The sequence below is a fragment of the Apium graveolens genome, chromosome 11 (genome assembly GCF_009905375.1).
Source record: "Apium graveolens cultivar Ventura chromosome 11, ASM990537v1, whole genome shotgun sequence".
Classification (NCBI taxonomy): Eukaryota; Viridiplantae; Streptophyta; class Magnoliopsida; order Apiales; family Apiaceae; genus Apium; species Apium graveolens.
In genome coordinates this window covers 162,930,675-162,952,363 of record NC_133657.1, presented here as the reverse complement: position 1 = coordinate 162,952,363, position 21,689 = coordinate 162,930,675, and the positions used below count along the sequence as shown (strand labels likewise).

General features: G+C 33.1%; 1 protein-coding gene across 1 annotated transcript; it reads right to left on the bottom strand.

Moving 5' to 3' along the window:
- Nucleotides 1–157: 157 nt before the first annotated feature.
- On the bottom strand, nt 158–20,113 carry LOC141697244 (tRNA ligase 1-like). Its single transcript, XM_074501526.1, has 27 exons — nt 19,912–20,113; nt 18,731–19,192; nt 18,473–18,523; nt 18,250–18,332; nt 17,501–17,600; nt 15,757–15,835; nt 15,098–15,221; nt 14,111–14,217; nt 12,485–12,613; nt 10,725–10,789; nt 10,380–10,544; nt 10,048–10,208; nt 9,871–9,902; nt 8,465–8,637; nt 8,165–8,244; nt 7,711–7,776; nt 7,330–7,622; nt 6,408–6,515; nt 5,684–5,781; nt 5,253–5,313; nt 4,440–4,516; nt 4,278–4,349; nt 4,125–4,201; nt 3,178–3,258; nt 2,454–2,556; nt 1,624–1,794; nt 158–904 (listed from the first exon to the last, which is right to left on the bottom strand). Exons 1-27 carry the CDS (start codon nt 19,981–19,983, stop codon nt 509–511), a joined length of 3,486 nt encoding a protein of 1,161 aa, XP_074357627.1. The 5' UTR covers nt 19,984–20,113; the 3' UTR covers nt 158–508.
- Nucleotides 20,114–21,689: the final 1,576 nt, after the last annotated feature.

Below are 21,689 nucleotides of genomic sequence, written 5' to 3'. Positions count from 1 at the left end.
TAAGTTTAAAGTTATACACAATCAAATTATAATTATATTGTTATTAATTTACGTATTTAATTACTTATATTAGAATTTCAATAAAATCATATAAAATAAAAATAAAAAAATCTAAATATTAACGGAACCCGTGCATCGCACAGGTTTTAAGCTAGTGTATAATAACACAAGGCCTTGACTTTATAATAAAATATCCTTAAAAGATTGTTCCAATTGGTACATGGGAGATTGCTGGGGTAATAAAACATCTACGGTATTTTCTAAAGGAAACACTTGACGCATTGAAAAATGCTTGCTACACTACAAATTAAACAAAAGAGGGCAAAAACATAGCAACTGAGAAAATTGACCCGTTGTTTTAACTCAAAATTCTGTCTTTCCTTTCTATTGTTTTCAGAATGAATGCCCAAGTATCTCTCTCCTTTTCTTTTCCTACAAAATTTCTCAATGCACCACTCTACTATACACAAGCAGCAATGGAAGGTTATTTACATTGATGAAAGTCATCTTAGTAATATTCTACGGTGCCAGTTACTGTAATGGGTGGATTGATCTCAATTTTAGTGGCCTTCCCTTCAGAAAATAGCTGTGGCAAATTGTTAGCTTCCTTGGCTGCAATCCCTTCCGCAGTCCACAATGTGACATGGGGCCATATGTTCTTTGATGTAACCTTCTCACCATCAGAAGAAGAACCAGGATTTCCTTCTAAAGCAGCCAATTCATCCGAGAAAAATAGAGCAGTCATTTCCACCGGGATGTTTTGATGAAGAACTGATCCATAGTTGGCTACAGCTATAACTCCATGACTTCTCTTGTGAGCAAGAGTCAGATGAGCCTTTTTAAGGCTAGTAGTCATATTTTTGTCTTTGAAGAAAGCTTCAACATTTGAATTCTTCTCACCCAACTGTAAGAATATCAAGATATCTTCAAGGGTTAATCCAATATACCATTAGGAATCTAATACCTGAATAAATTAAAGAAAATAAAGATGCAAAAATTGAATAGAAACTAGGACACATGTCTCTGGATTATTTTAATCCATTTGCGGGCAGCTCCAGTGTAATCAAGAGATATCTCACTCGTTTAGTAAACAAGGAGAGGACTAACAAGGATAGAACAATCTACGAAATAGCTAAGTTTTTATTCCTACGGAATTAGGCTAAGAGCCGATCATAACCTAATTATCTTTATGTTCATTATGTTTATTTCTAAACTACAAAAGTGGATGCAGGCAACTAAAATGCATTGTATCCTTGTGTTCATTCATAAACTATAAAAAGGATGCAGGCAACTAAAAAGGATAAAAAACGAAGATGCACACACCCTAAGCTTCTTATAAAAATCTTCACAAAAGAATTGGGAAGTCAAGTAAAGGTGCCAAGAATCTAACCTTCAATCATAAAATATATGCCTAGGCATGCAAGATCGGCAAAAGTTGCATTCAACACACAGTTGAAATAAAATTTAGTTCCGTCTTAACTCTAAACACAGCATAGATGCATACCACACACATACAAGAAAATAAAGACAAATATAGATCCACAAGCTTATAGAGAGCATTACAACAAACAATTGAGTATTATAAGAAAAGTTCGTTAACCATATAAAATACTAAGCACTTACATTGTAAAGAAGGCTTTGTATGTCCATAACAGGGAGATCGACAGCTGCAAATACAATGTTCCCTAACTTCCTTTTTTCTGTTGATGGTGGTGTAGTTGGTGCTGTGTAATCTCCCTTCACAATGCTTCTTAGCTGTTGCAACACTTGCTTAACTGTGGACTCAAATGGAACCTGCAGAGACGAAAGACATGCTCGATTTTTCAATAATCATGAAGCAATAGTAACCCATAAACATGATATATATTAAAGCACTCCTGTTATGAAGAGAAGTAAAAGTGTCCCGGGGAGAAGGGTAGAACAAAGGCAAAAATATGCTCGTCACATCAATGTTGCCTTTCATGGGAAGTAAATCAGTGACTAAGACGATATCTAATACTTTAATTGTTCCAGTAAACATCAAATAAACATATTTTATATCTGCATGCATTAGATATCAGTCACAAGAAAACAAATTGTGTGTACAACATTGATACCTTTTCCAACAGTTAACTTCTACGTCCATCATCAAACAGTTATCACGTGTTAAGGCCATAATTGCAATGCTACTCACCAGAAAGGAACAGTTTGGAGGTAAGGCGTTCGTAATGACCAAAGTATTTATAATAGCTGTGCAGAAACTAATAGCGTGCCACTATCTAATGCATGTACTTCTTCTAATTAATTTGTAGTACATAAATTTCACATTTCATTCTAATATATTCTTGTATATTTGTCTGGGCAAGGTCTCATTCAGTTGTGAAGTGATGCGTAGACAATGTCGTGACAGTCGTAATTGCAGTTAGAGTGGTGTGTTGAACCATAGTATCTCTACTAGTAAGCAAAACAAAGACCTGAATGGAATTGAGATATTCCGCATTTCCAAATAAAATATCTCGTATTTTCTTCTCCCATTTAGTCCATTCTTGTGCGTACGTTCCTTTGGTGGAGTCCAATCTGAATGGAGAAGCAAAATCATTAGAGGAGAAGCTTCAGAATATGGAATTACTTTTACCAATATGTGAAAACATTATTTTAGTACCCATTACAGGGGCATCAATTCTTCAAATTTAAGAACTCAAAGATATAAATCAACTAAAATTAGAAAAAAGATTTAAACCAACTATATACATCAAACAAAATTGGAGAACTGTATGTCACGCTTAAGATCATGGTAAGAATGATGAGAATAGATCCCAATTCCTATTACAACTTTTTCCAATAGCTAAAAAGACAGAGTACTGGGATAGGTTGGATCTTGAACTTGTTCAGCAGTAGCGATATGCTGATATAGCCATAAACCCATATAGAATGGGAACTGTCAATCAAGTAACAGCTCTGTAACATCTATACAAAGAAGTGCAAACTGTTCTATTCCTAATATGTATTCTTATTACAGCCTCACTTTAATCAATCAGTATATATCATTTTTACCCAAAAGACATTCAAAAGTATATCTAAGAAGATATAGAAGGAGGATATACCAACTATGTTAGAATTATTAATCCTGATTTGGCAATATAATGGAAAATACATGATAATAGAATCTTCAATAAAACAGATAACAATGGCACCAACCTTCCATGTCTGTTAGAGTGGAGCCTGTACAGGTTTATTCCCTCCTCCAAAGTGGATTTTATCGATTCAGGTAGCGGTCTCCTTCAAATTGAAGAGGAAAAAAAAAAGTAAACTGTGAGGGCAGTGGATGAGAGTATAATAAAGATCGCACACAGTGTGAATCCTGCATCATCAAGGTCCCACAAAGGTCCCAATGTACGTATCATCACCCATATTTTTCATAAAGAGGTTGTTCGAACCCGTGATCGAGCAAATAACAAGTACTTGACCACCACACCAAGTACAACCTTCCGGTAAGTGAGAGCACATACATACTAAAACTCTACTGCATACTAAATTTACAGGTTGGATTAGTTACCAAGGTTAGCAAGGTTACTAGAGCAACCCCAATGTACAACTAAAAATTAATACTCCTTTGATCAAAAAATTATTGTCCAATGGCAAACCCCAGATGATTTATGCAATTGTGCTCTACACATTCCAATTTTCACGCTATTCGCATTTCCCACTTTTTACTCATCCTACAATTTCCAATTTATAAATTTAGTTTCATCTTCTCTAAAAGTATCACTGCTGTCCAGAGTTGTGACTGCTCTTAATCAAATTATTGCAACTTTTTAAGTGCTGAAAAATGATCCCATTTTAGCAACAAAAAAAAACCAACATCAATCAGACTGCATGCATTAGGTACCTGTCTGTTAATCACCTAAAAGGGACTATGATTGAGAAGAAAAGAACTCAGATATGCAGTAACAAAAGAAGGGTAGGCAAAGTCTGAAGTATGCATTGAGTAATATTTGTCCGTATTTACTGTATACTTTAAACCCCCAACTCTGAACAAACTTGAGCCCCCTTTTTCCAAAATAAGAGAGAAGAATAACCAGACTAACAAGTAAGAATCAGATAGGTGCAACTTTAATGATAAGATCTAAATTAATCATTCTAACCTATCGGGCATTAAGAGAGGCATCTTCACAAGTGAGCCAAAACGTTCTATAAGGTCAGCCTCAAACTCTTGTCGATTCTGAAGAACATGAAATGAAAGTTATGATATGAAATACATATAACAATCATAATAAGCTAATATAAATGTATCGAACCTTGCCATCATATAGGTGGTAAAAAACTAGCAAAACATAGCAAGCATTTGGAGATGCCTTGTCAAGATTCCCCTATGAACCGGTCAGCAAACAAAAGTTTAGCAGTTAGCACATAGAGTAAAAGAACAACCTAAATTGAAGAATGAATAAGCCAGAACGAACCGGATGATTAACACGGTTGAGCACACGAAATGTAAAAATTGCTAAAGCATCAAGGGAGAACGGATTTGTTTCTGTTCCTGCAATGCAAGCAGTTGATACATTTCAGATCACAGCAGAACAAAAATAAAAAAAGATATTAAGATAAAATCAACTGAGATATAGGGTGTGATACAGCTAGATAATTGTAGGAGAGTTATCTCTGATAATCTTGTGCATTCATTAATAAAAAACTGTTTAACAATATGATAAAAACCAAGCAAGTGTCAAACACAGAAATGTACAAGGAACGCATATACGATAGCTTTTAAGATTAGAAGGGCTGAAAGTTTTATGTATGATACAAACATGAAGGAAAAAAAGAACGATTACTGTTCACATTGCAACTATGATTAAAGAATTATCCACATGTAGACTAAAACTTGAACATCAACATAGCGAATAACACATATACACGACCTATATATGGTGCATCCAAATGGTAAGAATATCACAACATGATAACCAACAAACAGACAATTTTGCATTTGCAAAAGAAATAATTAAGAAACATAGGATGGGTTCTGTGGAAGTGAGGAAGATTTTATTTTTTATTGGTTTGAAATGGATGAAATCATGTAGCAGTTAAAGAAAATAATAAAGCTAGATACAATGGTGAGCTGTCAATGAGTAGCAAACGCTGTCATTTGAATCAGTGCGGATCCAAGATCCACAACATCAGTGATCCATCAGGAGTTAAAAAGAGATATCACACTAAGTGAAATGAAAACAAATACAGCAATTGTTTAAGATAAACCTAACGATGCATGATACAACCTTCAGAATCAGGGACAACCGGAACGGCAGATGATTTAGTGCTTCGGCACATGCTCTCAATCTGTTGGGACATAACCACCACCAATAAGCAACGTTTAGAAAATGTATTCATCGTCACATTTTTACATATAAACTAGATACACACGGGCCTTGCATATTTAAAATTTCTCTGGAATTAAATATTGTAAATAATAATTAAGTCAATGAGCCGATGTAGTCCACAAATGTCAATTTTTATGTGGAGCATAAAACTGAAAAACTAGTATGTACAATTTTATGTTATTATTTGGAATAAAGTTGATTGTTTATTCATTATAAAATATTAATATCATATAATATTTTCAAGTAAAATCTCAGGATTTCAATTAAGATTTCAATTTGATACGTCATAAGATTTTACTCCGATAAGTTTGAGGGGAACGATATCCCACCTGTCTCCAAACCTCTTCATTTGGTGCATTCTTGTCAGCAAGCATAATAGAATAAGGTTTTTTCCTGCGTTGTTCAGCAATCTTCTGCCAGTACTTTCCTGTTACAGTTTAAGAAATTGGAAAAAAATGAAAATTAATATGCATATAGAAAATTCACCAGAAGAGGTACTAAAAAAGATTCTGCTTCAACAAAAGCATTATCACTTTAGAATTTATTTGGCTGAGCAGTTGTCCAACTGAAAGTACTCTTAAATGGAAAAATAAATATTGGGTAGAGATTTCAAACTAAAATCACTTCGCAACTAACTGCAGTATCTAAAATGGAGCTATATTCTGATTATTCAACTGTCAATGAATATGTATTCGTGTTTTATGATGACTTGTGTACTACTATTAAATTAATGCCCTTTAATTTTTTTAATAAAAAAATTAATCAATCCGATTATTCATGACCCCAACAGATCGAATGTGGATTGGTCTGTCAAAAATCTAACTCTTGTTGATCCGATACAAATCTGTTTAATTGATGGATTTGCATATAAATTTAGGTCTATTCGATCCAACACAATCAAGTGAAAGGTCTAACTGGGTAGAATTTTATTTAAGAACCTCAACCTTTTGTGCATGAAGTTTTGTGGAAAAATTTTATTGCAAGGTAAAGAAACCTTTTCTAAAGTATTCGAGAAGTATCACACTATTCATGCTCCTGAGCAGTAACACGCACCTTTAACAAGATCACCCATCAAACTATGAACTGGACGATCATCCTCTAGTCCCGCTGAGGAACTTAATATTTCCTTACAAAGAGCAGACTTAGCACATCCAGGTATTCCTAAAAATAGAAATTGGGACGTGTCAAAAAACTGCACCACACTTAGGTATATATCACTTGCATCATTAATTAAGTAACATAATTAACTAGAAGATTATAAAGGAGAGGGAGATGGATTATGAATTATATCATTTACTGCCAATATCATAAAATGCTGCGAGCCAACACATTCAGTATCCCTCTATAATAATAATTTCCACCACCCTAAACTGGATGGGTGGTTGGCCTGGTGGCAACTGGTTACTAAGAGTTCAATGATTATTCTACTCAATACCAAAGGAGAAGAATTGAGAAGTTCATTTCGGCTAATCTGTTCTCCGGCAGGAACCCTTTTAATGTTCACAGAAAGGAATCAGTTTCTAAAATAAATGCAAAGGTATCCGTACAACCTCCAAGCTTTAAGCTACACAAGAAGTAAGAACCTAACAGTGCTTAATTATCAGTCACGGTTTAAAATACACTAAAATGTATGACGCAATTCAGAAAACGTAATCCATCACTTGCAGCATTTCACAGTAAATTTTTTTTAAGATCCTAAGAAGTTTGTATTTTGGTCATTGTAATTTAGCTGCAACTGAACTATGCAAAGAATCTAATGGAAAGATCAGAGATAGCCCAATATATCTTTAGTTTTCTGTTAGCTGCAAATTTTGAACTTCCCATTGCTGATTATTCTTGAAAATAACATGAAACTACCATGCATACATTACCATATAATAATGTGCTATGTGTGTAACTGTGAAGTAACCCTGCTTACAAAGGTAGACTGACTAGTGGATAGAATTGACCAATTCAGGCTGTCTAGAAGTAGTACCTGGAAAGAATACAATCAGACCCTCGTTCTTTCTAACAGCGTCCTTCACTACAGAGGGACTCGGGCTTGATGGTGCTAATTCCTTCTCTGTCTCAAGGTCTCCCTCTTCATCTTTGCCTCCATCAATTATGGCCATGAAATCTTCAGCTCTGACCAAGTTTCCCGCAGATCCTATTAAAGTTTGATTCTGTGGACTACGTTTGGCATAGTTTTCAAGAAAAGGTTCCGCCTCGGTTAGGTATATGGATGACGACAGCTGCTTGTGTCCATGCTTCCTCCTTATGTAGACCGCCCTAAATTAAAGCAGATAGTTATCAGTCCATGCGGAACAGAATTAAAAGTAAACAATAAAGAGAGAATAGTGGAGACTAAGAGAACAACCATTCATCAAGCATCTTGCTTAGTTCCCTCTGCTTAGCTGCCGAAGTATTCCATATCTTCATTTGCCTAAATTTTAACATCACCATCAGGATATTGTAAACAATCAATTACCCGCATTATTTTCCTAGAAAATCTTTAAAAGTCCATATAACATATAAAATTGATATGGTAGTCAAGGTAAAGTCAATTATGAATACTATTATAGTGCTGACAACATTTGACAAAATAAAGAGCACATGCACAAGAACACAAACAATAGTGGGAGTGTCTGATCAATGACTTCAAATTTACTTGTGAATGGCAGATATGTAAACAAACGTTGTATAAATTTTTGTGAGAAAACAAAAAATAATTAACATTATTTTCACAAAAAGTCAGCCTTCAAGAAAACAACAAAAACAATTACTTCTTACAAAAAGGCTCTCATTCTATATCAGCAATATAAAAATTTTACCGCATGTAGTAGGCCTTGTAAGCAGCTGGACCTTCCTTGAACAGAATCGATAAGCCATTCCGAATAAGAAACGTTCGCAACTGTAGATCAATAATGATCAATGTGGAATTAGTGTGTGCATTATTAAATAGCATCAATAATTAAACAATCCAAAAATTCAAGGAGAAAATGAACAATATAGATTTAATTACAAACGTAGCAAGTTTTAAACTAAGTTTTGAGGATATATACTTAATAATGCAATGATAACATGATCCTTGTCATCATGAAGGTCGGAACCAACTACGCAAGGAAATGCACCTTATATGTGAGAAATTTCATTTTAATCATAAGATTAGCATCTTCATCAGCTAAACCACCTTTCCCAGATTCATTCTTATCAGGGACATTGTTAGTTAAGTCAACGCAGTCTTTAGCGACTTCAGAAGCTCCATCCTTGGTGGCCTTGAATAAATTCAGGTCAACAAAAAATCCTGGAAACCATATTAAAATTATAGATCAGAAGCTGTTTCAAGACCAGTCATCAGTGATTCTGCGTTGACAGGAAAATTGCAAATTGCAGCTGCTTTTTAGGATACTTGGTTAAATGTAGTGCATAAATCAGGAATTAACTGCAAGTAGTTGGATATGGACACTTCAACCTTAACTTACTGAAAATTAGGCTTATAAATACATAAAATCTATTCTGATCAACATAAGTTGCAATCTATCCTCCCTGCATTTCTTTCCAACCTAGTCTCAATATCTATTATTCAATGTTGTACCGTGATAATCTATAAACGTTTCTCATAATTCTGTGTTGCTTTTTCTGTATTATCAGGATCAATTCCTACAACAACCTTGACACATAACGACTCATCTACACATAAATAACGACTCATCTACACATAAATAAATGAACGTTTGTTGTAGGACTTTCCCATCGACGACTCTACTTTCCCACCTCTAATCCTTCTCAGTTCTCACCTAAATACCTAACCATCAGAGATATTCACACAACGGTCACACTTGAAATTCTCAAAGTCAACCAACCTAAACCGAACTACTACTAGGGAATCCATCGATACCATGTCATCAAACCTCATACCCCAGTGATCAGTATATCTGTCTTTCCATGGACCACTTCTTCGTATCAAACAGAAAAATACTTCTTTGCTGAGAATCACAGGAAGATATAATCATGTTCGCACCCAAAGCCCATCATATCATTTTCTGCAGCCAGATAATTTCGCAAAAAGCAGCCAGATAAATTATAGCAGCATCACTGGAACTACCAACATTAATGCACCATTCCATCAATGCTGACAGCTTTCCTCATTCTCAGACACGAGCAAGGCTCAGTTTAATCTGACTTTCAGTTTTGCTTTTTATATGTGTTTGGACGCAAAGTGTGATAAATACCATCGCCCAAGACCAAGTGATGAAATTTTGGTGATACAACACTAACATTCTAAAAATATATTCGGCCTGCTTCAACAAAGCATATGCTTATCACCATAATTAACTGTCCATCTTCACAACTTCCAATGACAAAAAACAGATTAGAAGATACACACAGCATTTTCCAGTGGTAGTATCAAAATTTAAAAAACTAACATGAGCAAACCAAAAGTCGATTCGATCACTTTCAGTTCAAAATCAGAACTTAACCAGAAACACGCTTGGACAATAGGGATAAAAGCTGTATGAACATAATTGAAAATTACCTCGATATAGTGGCCACAGTCCCGGGTTGTGCCTGTGAAAATTGCAAGGGTTTGATAGCTCAGCAAGTGATATGCATAGATAGCTTAAAATAACCATATATTCGGTTGTTTTATCTGATAAGACCGAGACAGCAAAATGAAGTAAGATTCATAATGTAAGAGAAAAAAATACCCAACCTCATCTCTTTCTGATAGCGTCGAAAGGCTGAGTCGCTATGTACATGAATCACCATCTTAAACTGAAGGTTGTCACTTGAGACCGAATCGGTTTTATGGAAGTTGTAGAAGCACTTGAAGGCAGCAGGAAAACGCTTCTCTCTCATTAGACGGATCATTTCCTGGTACAAGCACACAAGTATTTAAATACAGAAACAAACTCTACAGGCACATCAGAAACAAGAAATTCAATTTAATGGTGAGCAAAAGAAACAACACATTACAAGTACAGGAACACATGCCATATTTGTATATAATTGATGAACCTACAGACATCAAGATCATAGCCCTACCTGAAACTTGGTTGTTGAAAAATCAGACGGGTTAGACTGTAAAAATTTTGAAAGAATCGACCGATCGGCATTTCTGGAGTGTACATTTGTTCCTTCCTTTCCGAGCCAGTCAACATAATTGGGGCAGAAGGAGGTACCAACATTCTGAAGGAGTGCTCTTATTTGCTGCAGTTTTATGTAATATTAAATGTGTACTGAGGTTTGTACCTTACCTTTAGTCTACCTTGTCAATGTACAATAGGCTTATACTCTATAATTATAATGATATAAAATAAAGGGAATTGATAAATAAGCTCCAAAGATTACTATTTAAGCTCCAAAATAAACTGTCGGGAAGAACTCTACCTGTTTTTCATCTGATCTGTTTGCAGCACATATCTCTCGCAAGCTAGGACCGAAATCAAGGTCAACTAAATACAATGCCTTATCGTGTTAGAGCATAGAAAATATGAAACCAAATCAGTAAATCTATGTTTTCACATGTATAAGCCTAAAATTAAAAAAAAAAAAAAAAAAAAAAACAAGTTAAGTCACACAATGGAGCTAATTAGTCATCAACACTGATGGGAATGTGAGGCATTTTAAGGGACCTCATCATCAGATAAAAGTACAGAATATTGATATACTGAAAAAGAAAGAGACCATGGTTCATGTCATTACTTTATTATACTAAGGGGTCATTTGATAACTCCTGAATCAAACTAAAAGTACTGGACGAGTGAATATTGACTGGTTAAGATTGTTTGTATGTTTAGTTATTTTTCTGGACGAGACAAATTTTTTTCTGGATGACAGAGGCTTAAATTTTACTCTGAATCACACCACACCTGTGTTGTGGTTTGATGTATCCATGTTTGTTGGGGAAAAAATGACTGATATGTATTTTATATTTTATTATCATTATCCTTTTATATTCATTTGATATAATTATATTTTATAAATCTCATATGAAAAATAATTTATTGTAATTAAATAAATACTCTGCCGTCCCTAAATATATGTTCATTTTCATTTTTTACTGGTCAACTTGACCAATTTTTGACTGAATTTACACCTATTATATAACTGACAAAAATAATTAAAATAATATCATTAGAAATTACATTTAGTCTATTTTAAAATGTAACTTGCATATTTTAAAAATAATTAATCAATAAATTTTTATATTAATTCAAAAATTGGTCAATTGGACTTCTAGAAAAATAAAATGGACATGTAAATAGAGACGGAGGGGGTAAGAAAAACTATTGATTTTATAATATTGTACCTTTCTTTAAAATGTTATGATTACGTATAAACTTGATAAAAAATATTTTATGCTTTTCTAGAAAATATGAAAAAAATTGACATGACATTTTATTAATAACTTAAAAAAATACATTGTTCAGAAAAAAAATATTTTTTTATCAAACGATATTACTCATCCAGCATTCAGATAATCAATCATCCAGCAATTTTATTCATCCAGAAAAGATGGTTCAGATTTAACAAATGACCCCTAAATCAATGATCCTAAAAGCTGATATTCATAACTAATTTATTCAACATGAATTTCATAAAAGTTTTTGGTGAATGTTCATTAGAAAGCCTGGTCACAAACTACTTTTGCAATAACAAAACCTGGGGACTTTGGACAGGGTAATCAAAATCATTATATCAGCACAGAACCATCAAAATAAAAACTCTTCAGCACTGCTTTTCAAAAAACAAAGTAGAACAATAAGAAGAATCAAACAAACAACCTGGAATTCAAACGAAAAGATGAATAATATTACTCCTCAAAGGAATTTACTTTTGTAGAAAATTTAAAAACCCACTTCCTAAAAAAGCTTAAATGTAGTGGAAGCCCTCGCTTACTATTCACTCAAATCATACACGGCTCTTTAAAGCTGGCATAACCAACAACCTAGCAACTTCGTGAATCCCTATTTTTCGGCCAATATTGGATTACCTCTAAATAAAATATTTAGCATCTCTGAGCATATGTAAACTCATCCAATTAAAGAAAACAATTCTGAATACCATCAAACGGTACCCCGGGGGGGTATGGTAGTTAATGAGAAATGCTTCTACACCACATTATTGCAAGATTAGGACTAGCTTACCTCCCTCTAATTCAAATGGAGGTGAATCTCGCAAAACTTCCTCCATGTATTTTGAACTTTCATGGCTCACAATGCGGCCTACCAGCCCTTCCAGAATTTCACCTTGCACCTTTATATGGTCTTTAGACCCTGCATATAAAAATTGCAAGTTCATCATTCTAACAGCTTTATTCATCATAAAACGATGGAACATAATCCAAGTCCCGTGAACAGGATTGAGAAGACAACATAACAATCAACACGAACAGAAATCAACGCTTTTATTTAGACACATGATTGAAAAGCATGATCAAATTACAGAATATATATTCCACTATTTGCTACTCAAATTGTTAGGTTGATCCTGTCAGACCCAACTCCATGTCGTTCAGAAGGAAAAAAGTGAGCTCTGAATGCAAACTACCCCGCTCCCCCAAAACCCAACAGTACTGGCCTAATTTGTTAGAAGTGATGGATGTTTACTTCAAATCTCTATATCAAAAGATAGCAAAAACAGTTTTCCTTGTATCTTTCTTCTAATATTAAGACCCTGGTTAAGTGGATTATTTCTACTGAGGTTCGATAATTCAAATTATACCTTACATCCAGTACTACTGTTCATTTAATGGGGTTGTGGTGTTCTAGTAGAGAAAACTAAAAAAAACATTCATACTTGTTTAATAATCAATGACGAAATATCTACAAGTTATTCACAAAGCAGAGTTCGTGAAAAGATAATTGATTGTTTAGGTGCCCTGTTGGATTACTTATTATACGAAAAATATGCGCAAATTACTTGTACTTAACAAGACTTCTTTTCTACTAGGATATATCTGCATGCACATATTATTAGTTGTACCATGATACTATATTTTCCAAATAAGATGGATACCCTTTTGGATTCCAAAACAGGTAGGGGTATATATTAAATACGTAAAAAGTCTATCGTTAGCATGGTTGTAAAAATCGGTAATCGGTATTAATCGGTTTAGGTACCGATTAGGGATTAATCGGCAAATCGGGGATTAATCGGAGGGATTAATCGGAACAAAAATCTGATATATTTAAATATTTTAATAATATTTAATATATTTACCTTATTTATTATGAAATATATAATTAAAAAATAATTTATAAATATTAATCAGATTTCAAAAAATAGATCGGCCAAATATTTTTTAAGGATTAATCGGGGATTTTTTTAAAAATCGGGGATTTTTAGAACACTGATCGTTAGAAAATAAGGGATCAGAATGGATGTAGTATTAAACTGGAACTTTGGTGGTGCACTCCAAGAACTACAATATTAACTTTACCTAGGTCACAATGTGCTAACTGTGGTAGGGTTAAGGGAGGGCATAATAAATAGTCAAAGCGAATTGAGCTGTGGTGCAATTTGTTGCATATGAACAAAGAGTACAAACATCAAAACCACACCAGAGGCCTATGGGTCTAGCATTATCTTCTTCAATCCCTTTATCAAATGTTGAGAATTCGAAACTTGTCAAATACAAGGTGTAATTCATAAAAAAAAAAAAGTTATACACCCAGTAGACTGTGAAGGCATGGTGATGAGAAGGCACCAAATTTGGGCTATGCAGCCTAACAGTTGTAGTAGGCTATACATATATACATGTAAAATCTTACCTGGTATAGATATATCTGCAACTTCGTCTAGAGTCTTGCATACAGGTGTTGCAGTTCCTTCTTCGCACAAGGCATCATACGCAGCAAAGAATGAGGTTACTGATTTCCTATGGCAACAAAATCTCCATAAATTAGAGGTGGTAAATTTCATTTGTATTAAGATAATTATGATAGTACCTCAACTGGCAACATAATATTTAAATAGACATCAGTGTCAAAATCCTCTAGTTTTACACACTAATCACTAATGAACATATAAGAAATATGTGCAAACGTACACACACATCATAAAGAGAGACTTTACAAAATTTAAAAATCAGATTTGGAGTAATTGTGAAGTTTCAAATATATAAAACATAGTCAAAAAATCCTAACAATATTTCACTTGCTACATATGGTATAATGTTGCTATTAAAATGGAGACAGATTAGGATACATTTAGCTTTGTTAATCTGGTCTCTAGTTTACTTCAGCGCAACACACGATGGAATACAAAAATAGATCATTGTTTATTTCCTTATTAATATCTTAACAGCGTTAAATATCCTAAAGACCATTTTTGGTCAACATGAATAGTTAACGATAACTATAAGATAATCAATTTTCCAAAAATCAAAATTTGCAATTAGAGTAAGAGGTTAGTGAATAAATATAGCCATAACTTCAGTTGAATATAACTACGAATTATTAAGGATCAGTCTTTGTTAAAAATTGGTCTGGGACAATATATATCCGAGAGTCTTATTTTGAAGTAAAAACAGTTTGGCTGGACCAAAGAACGATATGATTGAGGGTATGGAAATTTGAATTAGTATTGGACTGAACATTAATAGGATGGTCCTAATACATAATCAAAATAAAAACCTCCAATGCAATGTACTCAACTCAAATTCCACGATATATATCTCATTACACTCTCGTCCGAAAACCAAAAAATGTAGTAACAATCATATATTTACAGTTCATATCACAGTCATAGCCCCTCACCTTGTTGAGAACAACCAAACATGATTGGTAGGTAGACGCCATTTCCTGCAAAAAGCAATTACATCCGGTGTTGAATAGAACGATGGTCTACCCTTGCCCAAATCTGTCACTGCGGTCACTACCGCTGTTCATTGCAACAAAGGACAGAAAATTTAAAGTTATATGATAAACACCGGAACGTGAAGTTGTTGACAAAATTAGGCTTGAAAGCAAAAATTGTGAAGGGGAGAAATGCAAAAAAGAAAAGAAAAAGGAAAGCACGAATTTTCCATTAAGAAGTTCATGTAGAAATTGAGCAGAAATTAGAATGAAGCATTCATCTATAATTTCTACAACTGTATAAATGAAATGGAGTCAGGAATGAAAATTAAGGAATCTTTACCTATAGAATTGTACAATATAATTTCATTCCCACCTAAAATATAACTCTAACACCGTTCATGAAATTGATGAAATAGAGGGGTCATTCAGTCTTTTAACACTATATACTCGCACTAAATTGTGCTCAACTTTATATTCCATTTTATTTTTACATCTTTTTGCACTGAACTATTTTTACACAGCATGTTAAGCATAATATTTTTTTAACATCTCATATTCTAATAATCACTATTTCATTCAATTTCAATAAGGACTAATCCTGCCCACCGCAATCTTACCGTAATCTTCAAGAGGACGTTGTCCATGATCTCCTAGAACAGCAGTTACCAATTCCATAGATATGCACATGCGATTTTTCTGAAATTCCAAGAGTGATACTATTTCCAATTAAAAATTCGAAAGAAATAGTAGGGGCAGGAAGAGCATGCATACATGCAATTAGACATGCTTGACATCGAGCCAATACATACCAAAGAGTCAAAAGACATTCATCAACTTAGACCTTAAATAATTAAAGGTGTATTGAAGATCTGCACCAACTGAATGGCATGCTTGCAATAACTAAGAGTCTAAGACTATTGTGACCAATGACCAAACACATCAAGTAATCAGTTAGTAGTGAATCCAAGTACTACGGAAAACTCTGTAAAAGGCAAACACACATGTATCCTGAACATACTGTAAAATGGCAAAAACTTAAAGGATTCTTCATTCCCGCATATTAAGCAACTTAAAAGCCAAAAGACAATTAAAGAGACTCAACCATACGCAGAGCTTGGTACAACTGCACTACAAAGCAGAACTGTTTTGTAATCCCAAACTAGTTAAGCTTATTAGTTGAGCTTGGTTCCATTAGTTTTAAAAAATTATTGTCAAAACACAGTTAAAATGGAAGTAAAGGAGATACAAATTTTACATAGGAGAGATATAGTGTGCTTTAATAAAAGAAATATTTAGTAAGAAAAAATATAATGCACTTCATTGATTATAAAATAAATGGGTATTCTTGATATCCACAACTGATTTATATAATTAAGTTAGTTACAGAATTTATAGTTGGATATTTTCTAATTACCAAAGAAATGCTAAGGGGTCCGTCGCCAACGAATACAAATATAATGTAATTCCTTTAGTCAGAGAAAAGCTTAATAATTGCTTATTACTGTGTGCATCTTGAAGAAAATGCAGTTGCTTAACCATGGATTATGTTTTAGTGTTACCTTCACAGATAAACATATTCACTCTTGCTCTGTCTACATAATATCAAAAATATTATCGTTTTGCTGCTTTCACCTATAGTCTTGCATGCATAATTTAGAAATGCTTCCAACCCACCTCCACAAAGCAAGCTCTAGACAGCAAAGCTCATTAAACATCTATAGGCTACTTTTCCATTTCTAACTGATGTTAGAATGGATAGATCCAACAGAATGGTTATAGTAGAGTTTGTTATAAGTTTTAACATCCTGACAGTTGGCACAATCTAGAATAATCTTTTGTGGCCAGTTCAATACATTTGGATGTCTTTGCACACCATAACAAGTAGATTGTCAGCCAATTACCAAGCTATAAATCAAGAGAGATCCATTTACAAAAACACATGGATCAAGCTGTAAGTAAAACCAAAGCTCCATTCTTTGACTGTAGGAACAAGTTCAATTATTGATCTATAAAAATTGTATAAATGGTTTAATGGCCCATTTTAAGTAACAAGAGTCAGGAGAGTAATTGTGTAGTCGTAAAGTTTTTTTATGGCAAAACCTATGTAATATTGCCGACCGGTTTTCTCAACATATCCAATACTCATTCCTCATTCACAGAAAATTTATCATCATACTATAAATAAGTTGTTTGCTTAGATACATACACTCCCCCACCACTATCCACATAATTACAAAATGAAGTAGCATTGAATCCTGAGGTAGATTCACAAGCATGAGTTGAAGTGCAAAGATAAAATATAATTGAAGAGGTACTTTGTTCTATATAGATTAAATTGGAATTCATCTACAAGGTAACTACCTCAAGGTAATCATTAAATTCTGATTGTTTTTTGCTTGCATGGCTGCCCCACGCCTCTTGAAATGTCCGCCCAAGAACAAAAAGGCCAACAGCAGTGTATCTACAGTTCAAAAGTAAAGAATCAACATGCTCCAAAATAATCCAAACAACCATAACTTCAAAGTATACACGTATGTCCATCTGCTTAACCCAAATGGTCGAAGATGGCTAAAATATTTTGCATCTTACGTCCAGTTATGTTGTAAGCTATTAATACAATATATCCAATAAAGGTCGACCCAAACACAGAGTATATGACAGAATACCATGAGTAAGTAACATTAAACATACATTTTAATCAAATATGACAAAATATTCAGAACTGTGATATTTGTTAGAGTCTAAAAAATTGTGCCCCGAATACACATATCGTCATATATGGTATATACCATCCTATGTATTGATGTAATGTGTTACTCGAGACATATTTGATAGATTTAATCAAATATGAAGGGAGCCCAATCATATTACAAGCATGTCCTCTACTTTCACCAGTTACATGACTACTAAAGATGAAATTTACTTGGTCGTTATCCCAATTAACCACAACATTTACACACAATCTAATTGGTAGCTGGGAACCCATACATTGACAATTTTACGATTATAGTAATGCAAATCATCTGAGTATGGTATAACTAGATTTTTATACACTATAGTTAAATAAATTACAAATTATATTCAAAATAATAAGAGAAAGAAGAGCATACACATTCCCATAACTGTTTTTGGCATATGCACCACCTTCATGACCAGCATACATAAAAAGAGATCCAGAATGTTTCAAGGAAACCTGAGATTTTCAGCATATTTAATCAATACCAAATAAGAACTGAGGACAGCTGTATACTAGATTAGATGAATAATGAGTTTTGATATGAATAATGAAGAGGACTATATATCATAACAAAGTAGATCCTGTTAGCCCCATACTTCTAAAGTACCCAGCCCTTTGGAGACCAGTTCAATCATCCTCGTTCTGACCTGAAAAAACACAGTCAAAGAGGAAAGTTAATCAATGTGATAATCATTCCGATAAATTATTATGGTAAGGAAATAGAGAAGTTCGTAAAACTTTATCCTCTTTCAGATAATACTATGATATGAGAACAGGAATAACACAAGATAAAGTATTTAATTTAACTTTGAATTTGCAAGGACGTAACAGAACACAAGAGTTAGAAACATTACCTCTTGATCAGACTTTTCATTTTCAAATTTGGGATAAAAGGTCGCCCTAATTTGGGCACGCGAGTATGTATACTTGTCCACTGTAAAATCCTCCAACAAGTTGCCATTAAACAACTTACTCGCAGCAGTATCACTTTTCTCAGCTGATGCTGTTTTAGATCCACCTCCATCTTTTGCAATTGTAGCTTGATCAGCTTTTGGTTTTTCAATTTCTATAGACGTGGCTCCACTTACTGTTCCATACGATTTCGGTTTCCAATTTACACCCTGTGCAGGGAGATGGTTTAATGTACCAATAGTCCCAAACTGAACAGATGAAACTGAAGCATGCGACTGCCCACTGTTTTCAGAAACACTCAGATCACGAAGTCTGTTGCTGACATCTTCAGTTGCTGCTGTCGATGAACTCTTTCTAGCTTGTGGCATCTTTCTCCATCTTTGCTCCATGTGAACAGCTTTTCTCTAATGGAAAAAGAATGTACAACATTCAGCAATTTTTCCAGAAATTATTAAAAACTTGAACAAAGCTTTTATACAGAGAACGCAGGTACAGGGTGCAAAACACACAACCAGCATACAGTAAAAATTTAAATTCATCAGAACTGATGATTATATGTAATTTTTTATAGGCCTTATACTAGTCCAAAACTGCTAAACCTATGTATGTCGTACCACTTGGAAGAAATTAGAGAGGAGTGTTTTCTCCGGAACGAGTGATTTACGGTTATTCCTTATTAAAAATGCAATAATCTCGATAGACTGTTTGGCATTTTACACTCTGACTAATAATTTAAAATAAAATAATTATATCTTACTGCAGGGATACATAACAAAAATTGCTCGAGTAGTTCATTTACCACAAAATTGAAGCTGTTATTCTCGCCAGTGACAAACGAAAATTACAGCTTATTAAATTGTAACTCAACTCTCTTCCTCTAATATCTATTTTTACTATATTCTCGCATGAACATCTATGTATTCAGTACTGAGAAGCTGTATCAAAGCTCAAAACCTAAATTCTCACTCAAAACACCGAGTAAAATCGACAAAACAGACACAATATGAAATATCCACAAGAACTTTAATTAACAGAATGATCAACAAAATAAAAAATGCACAATAATCAATAAAATCAGACGAACATCAATTTAAAGCATAATAAAAACATATATTTAATGTACCTGATGGAAAAAAACAGGAGAAGGTATGTAGGTTCCGAATTTGAGAGATGAAAATAAACGAGAAACCGACATTCACTAGCGTGTATGTATAGATTATTTGTATATATATTAAAGGTGTAGAAAGGTAGGGAGTTTTTCACCACCTTAAAATAGGGTTTTATTTTAACAGTGTTGAGAGGTTTTAGAAATGGGGTTCGGCCAGGGTTTACCAATTTAAGGCTTTGTTTGGCCTTTTCAGAGGTCCGTCTTGTTGAGGGTTTTTGGGCTATTTCACTTTTTTACTTTGTTAATTATTTTTTTACGATTATAAATGTTATTTTCAGAGTATTTTTTTTTTGTATTTAGAGATGATCGTTAATTGTGCTGTGAATAAATAACATTGTATAAACACGGATTTTAACTCTCTTTTTTTAAAGTAAAATAATTCCTCTTTTCGAATTAAATAATTTTATTTATATACCGGATTGTTTTAATAATTCTAAAGTTGTGTATTGAGGAATATGAAATTTCAAAACCATAATATTTAAATCAGATGAACTAGATAGACGGATTTAATAATTGTTTTACTTTATCTAATTAGTAAAAATTATCAAATAATACAGAAAATAAAGAAATTTGGATCCATTATTTAGTCATTTTTAATATTAACTCGGCGTAAAATCAATCTTCTTCATAAATAACATTTTAATTAACGACATAGATATTTATTATGAAACTTGTTGTCAACAATAATCTATCAAAATTAGGCTACGGAAAAATATATATATACTGTAGTTACAATAAACAGCAAAATTGTTTCATCAAGTAACAATTAAGCATCATAAAAAATTACAAAAAGTGATTGATATGAAAAACATTATATCAAAAATAATTATATTAATTTTATCTTCAGCTGAGGATAAGAAATTACGTACAATAATTATTAAATTAACAAAACAATTATACATGAGAACAAGTAAATTAACTTAACAATTAATTTACTACTTAAATTAAATAATACTGACATATAGAATAAACACCCGGTTGGACAGATATGAAAACAAAGTCAAAACATGCAGATAACATAATCATCAACTAAAAAAAGTCATTACCCGCAAGATAACAAAATATGTAAAACTGTTTGAAAGAAAACGAATAAAAACAATAAATCCTCTCCTTAGGCGGTCCGGAATCAGGATATAAATTTTATCTGTATTAGTAGGTCTTTTTTGGTTGTTTTAGTTATCTCATTTATAATTATCCAATTTTTTCAATCAAGTAATTTGAATTGTTAGATTCAAATATTAAAAAAGTGTAAACTATTTAAGATTTCATGTTCGAACCCGTCAACAACAAATATTTTTATTATTATTTGTACATACTAAAACTCTCAAGTTCGAATCCCACCAACGGCAAATATTTATATTATTATTTATAAACTACCCCAGATTCAGATTCGAATCTCGCCAATAACAACTACTTATATTATTATTTACTAGCCTATAACCCGTGCGATGCACGTACTGATTATAATATTTGTAATTTTATTATTTTATAAAAAATAAATTATAAAATACCATAATTATATATTATTCAGATTAACGAAATTAAAATATTTATGTATTATTTTGTATGTATTATATTATTGAAGAATTCAAAATTTAGATAAATAAAATCTTAAAAAGTCCTTAACTACGGTCTATATCGGTCGCTTGAAATATTGAATAACAATGGTGTATGTGGATTTGGTATTTTTTTTAATATTTTCTTGATTTATTAATGATTTTGTTATATTATAA

Coding starts and splice junctions, on each gene's coding strand:
- LOC141697244 (XM_074501526.1), bottom strand. CDS start 19,983: ATGTCGGTTTCTCGTTTATTTTCATCTCTCAAATTCGGAACCTACATA. Junction 17,601..18,249: donor AAAAACAGTTATGGGAATGT/GTATGCTCTTCT, acceptor TTTGAACTGTAG/ATACACTGCTGTTGGCCTTT. Junction 9,903..10,047: donor CGCTATCAGAAAGAGATGAG/GTTGGGTATTTT, acceptor CAATTTTCACAG/GCACAACCCGGGACTGTGGC.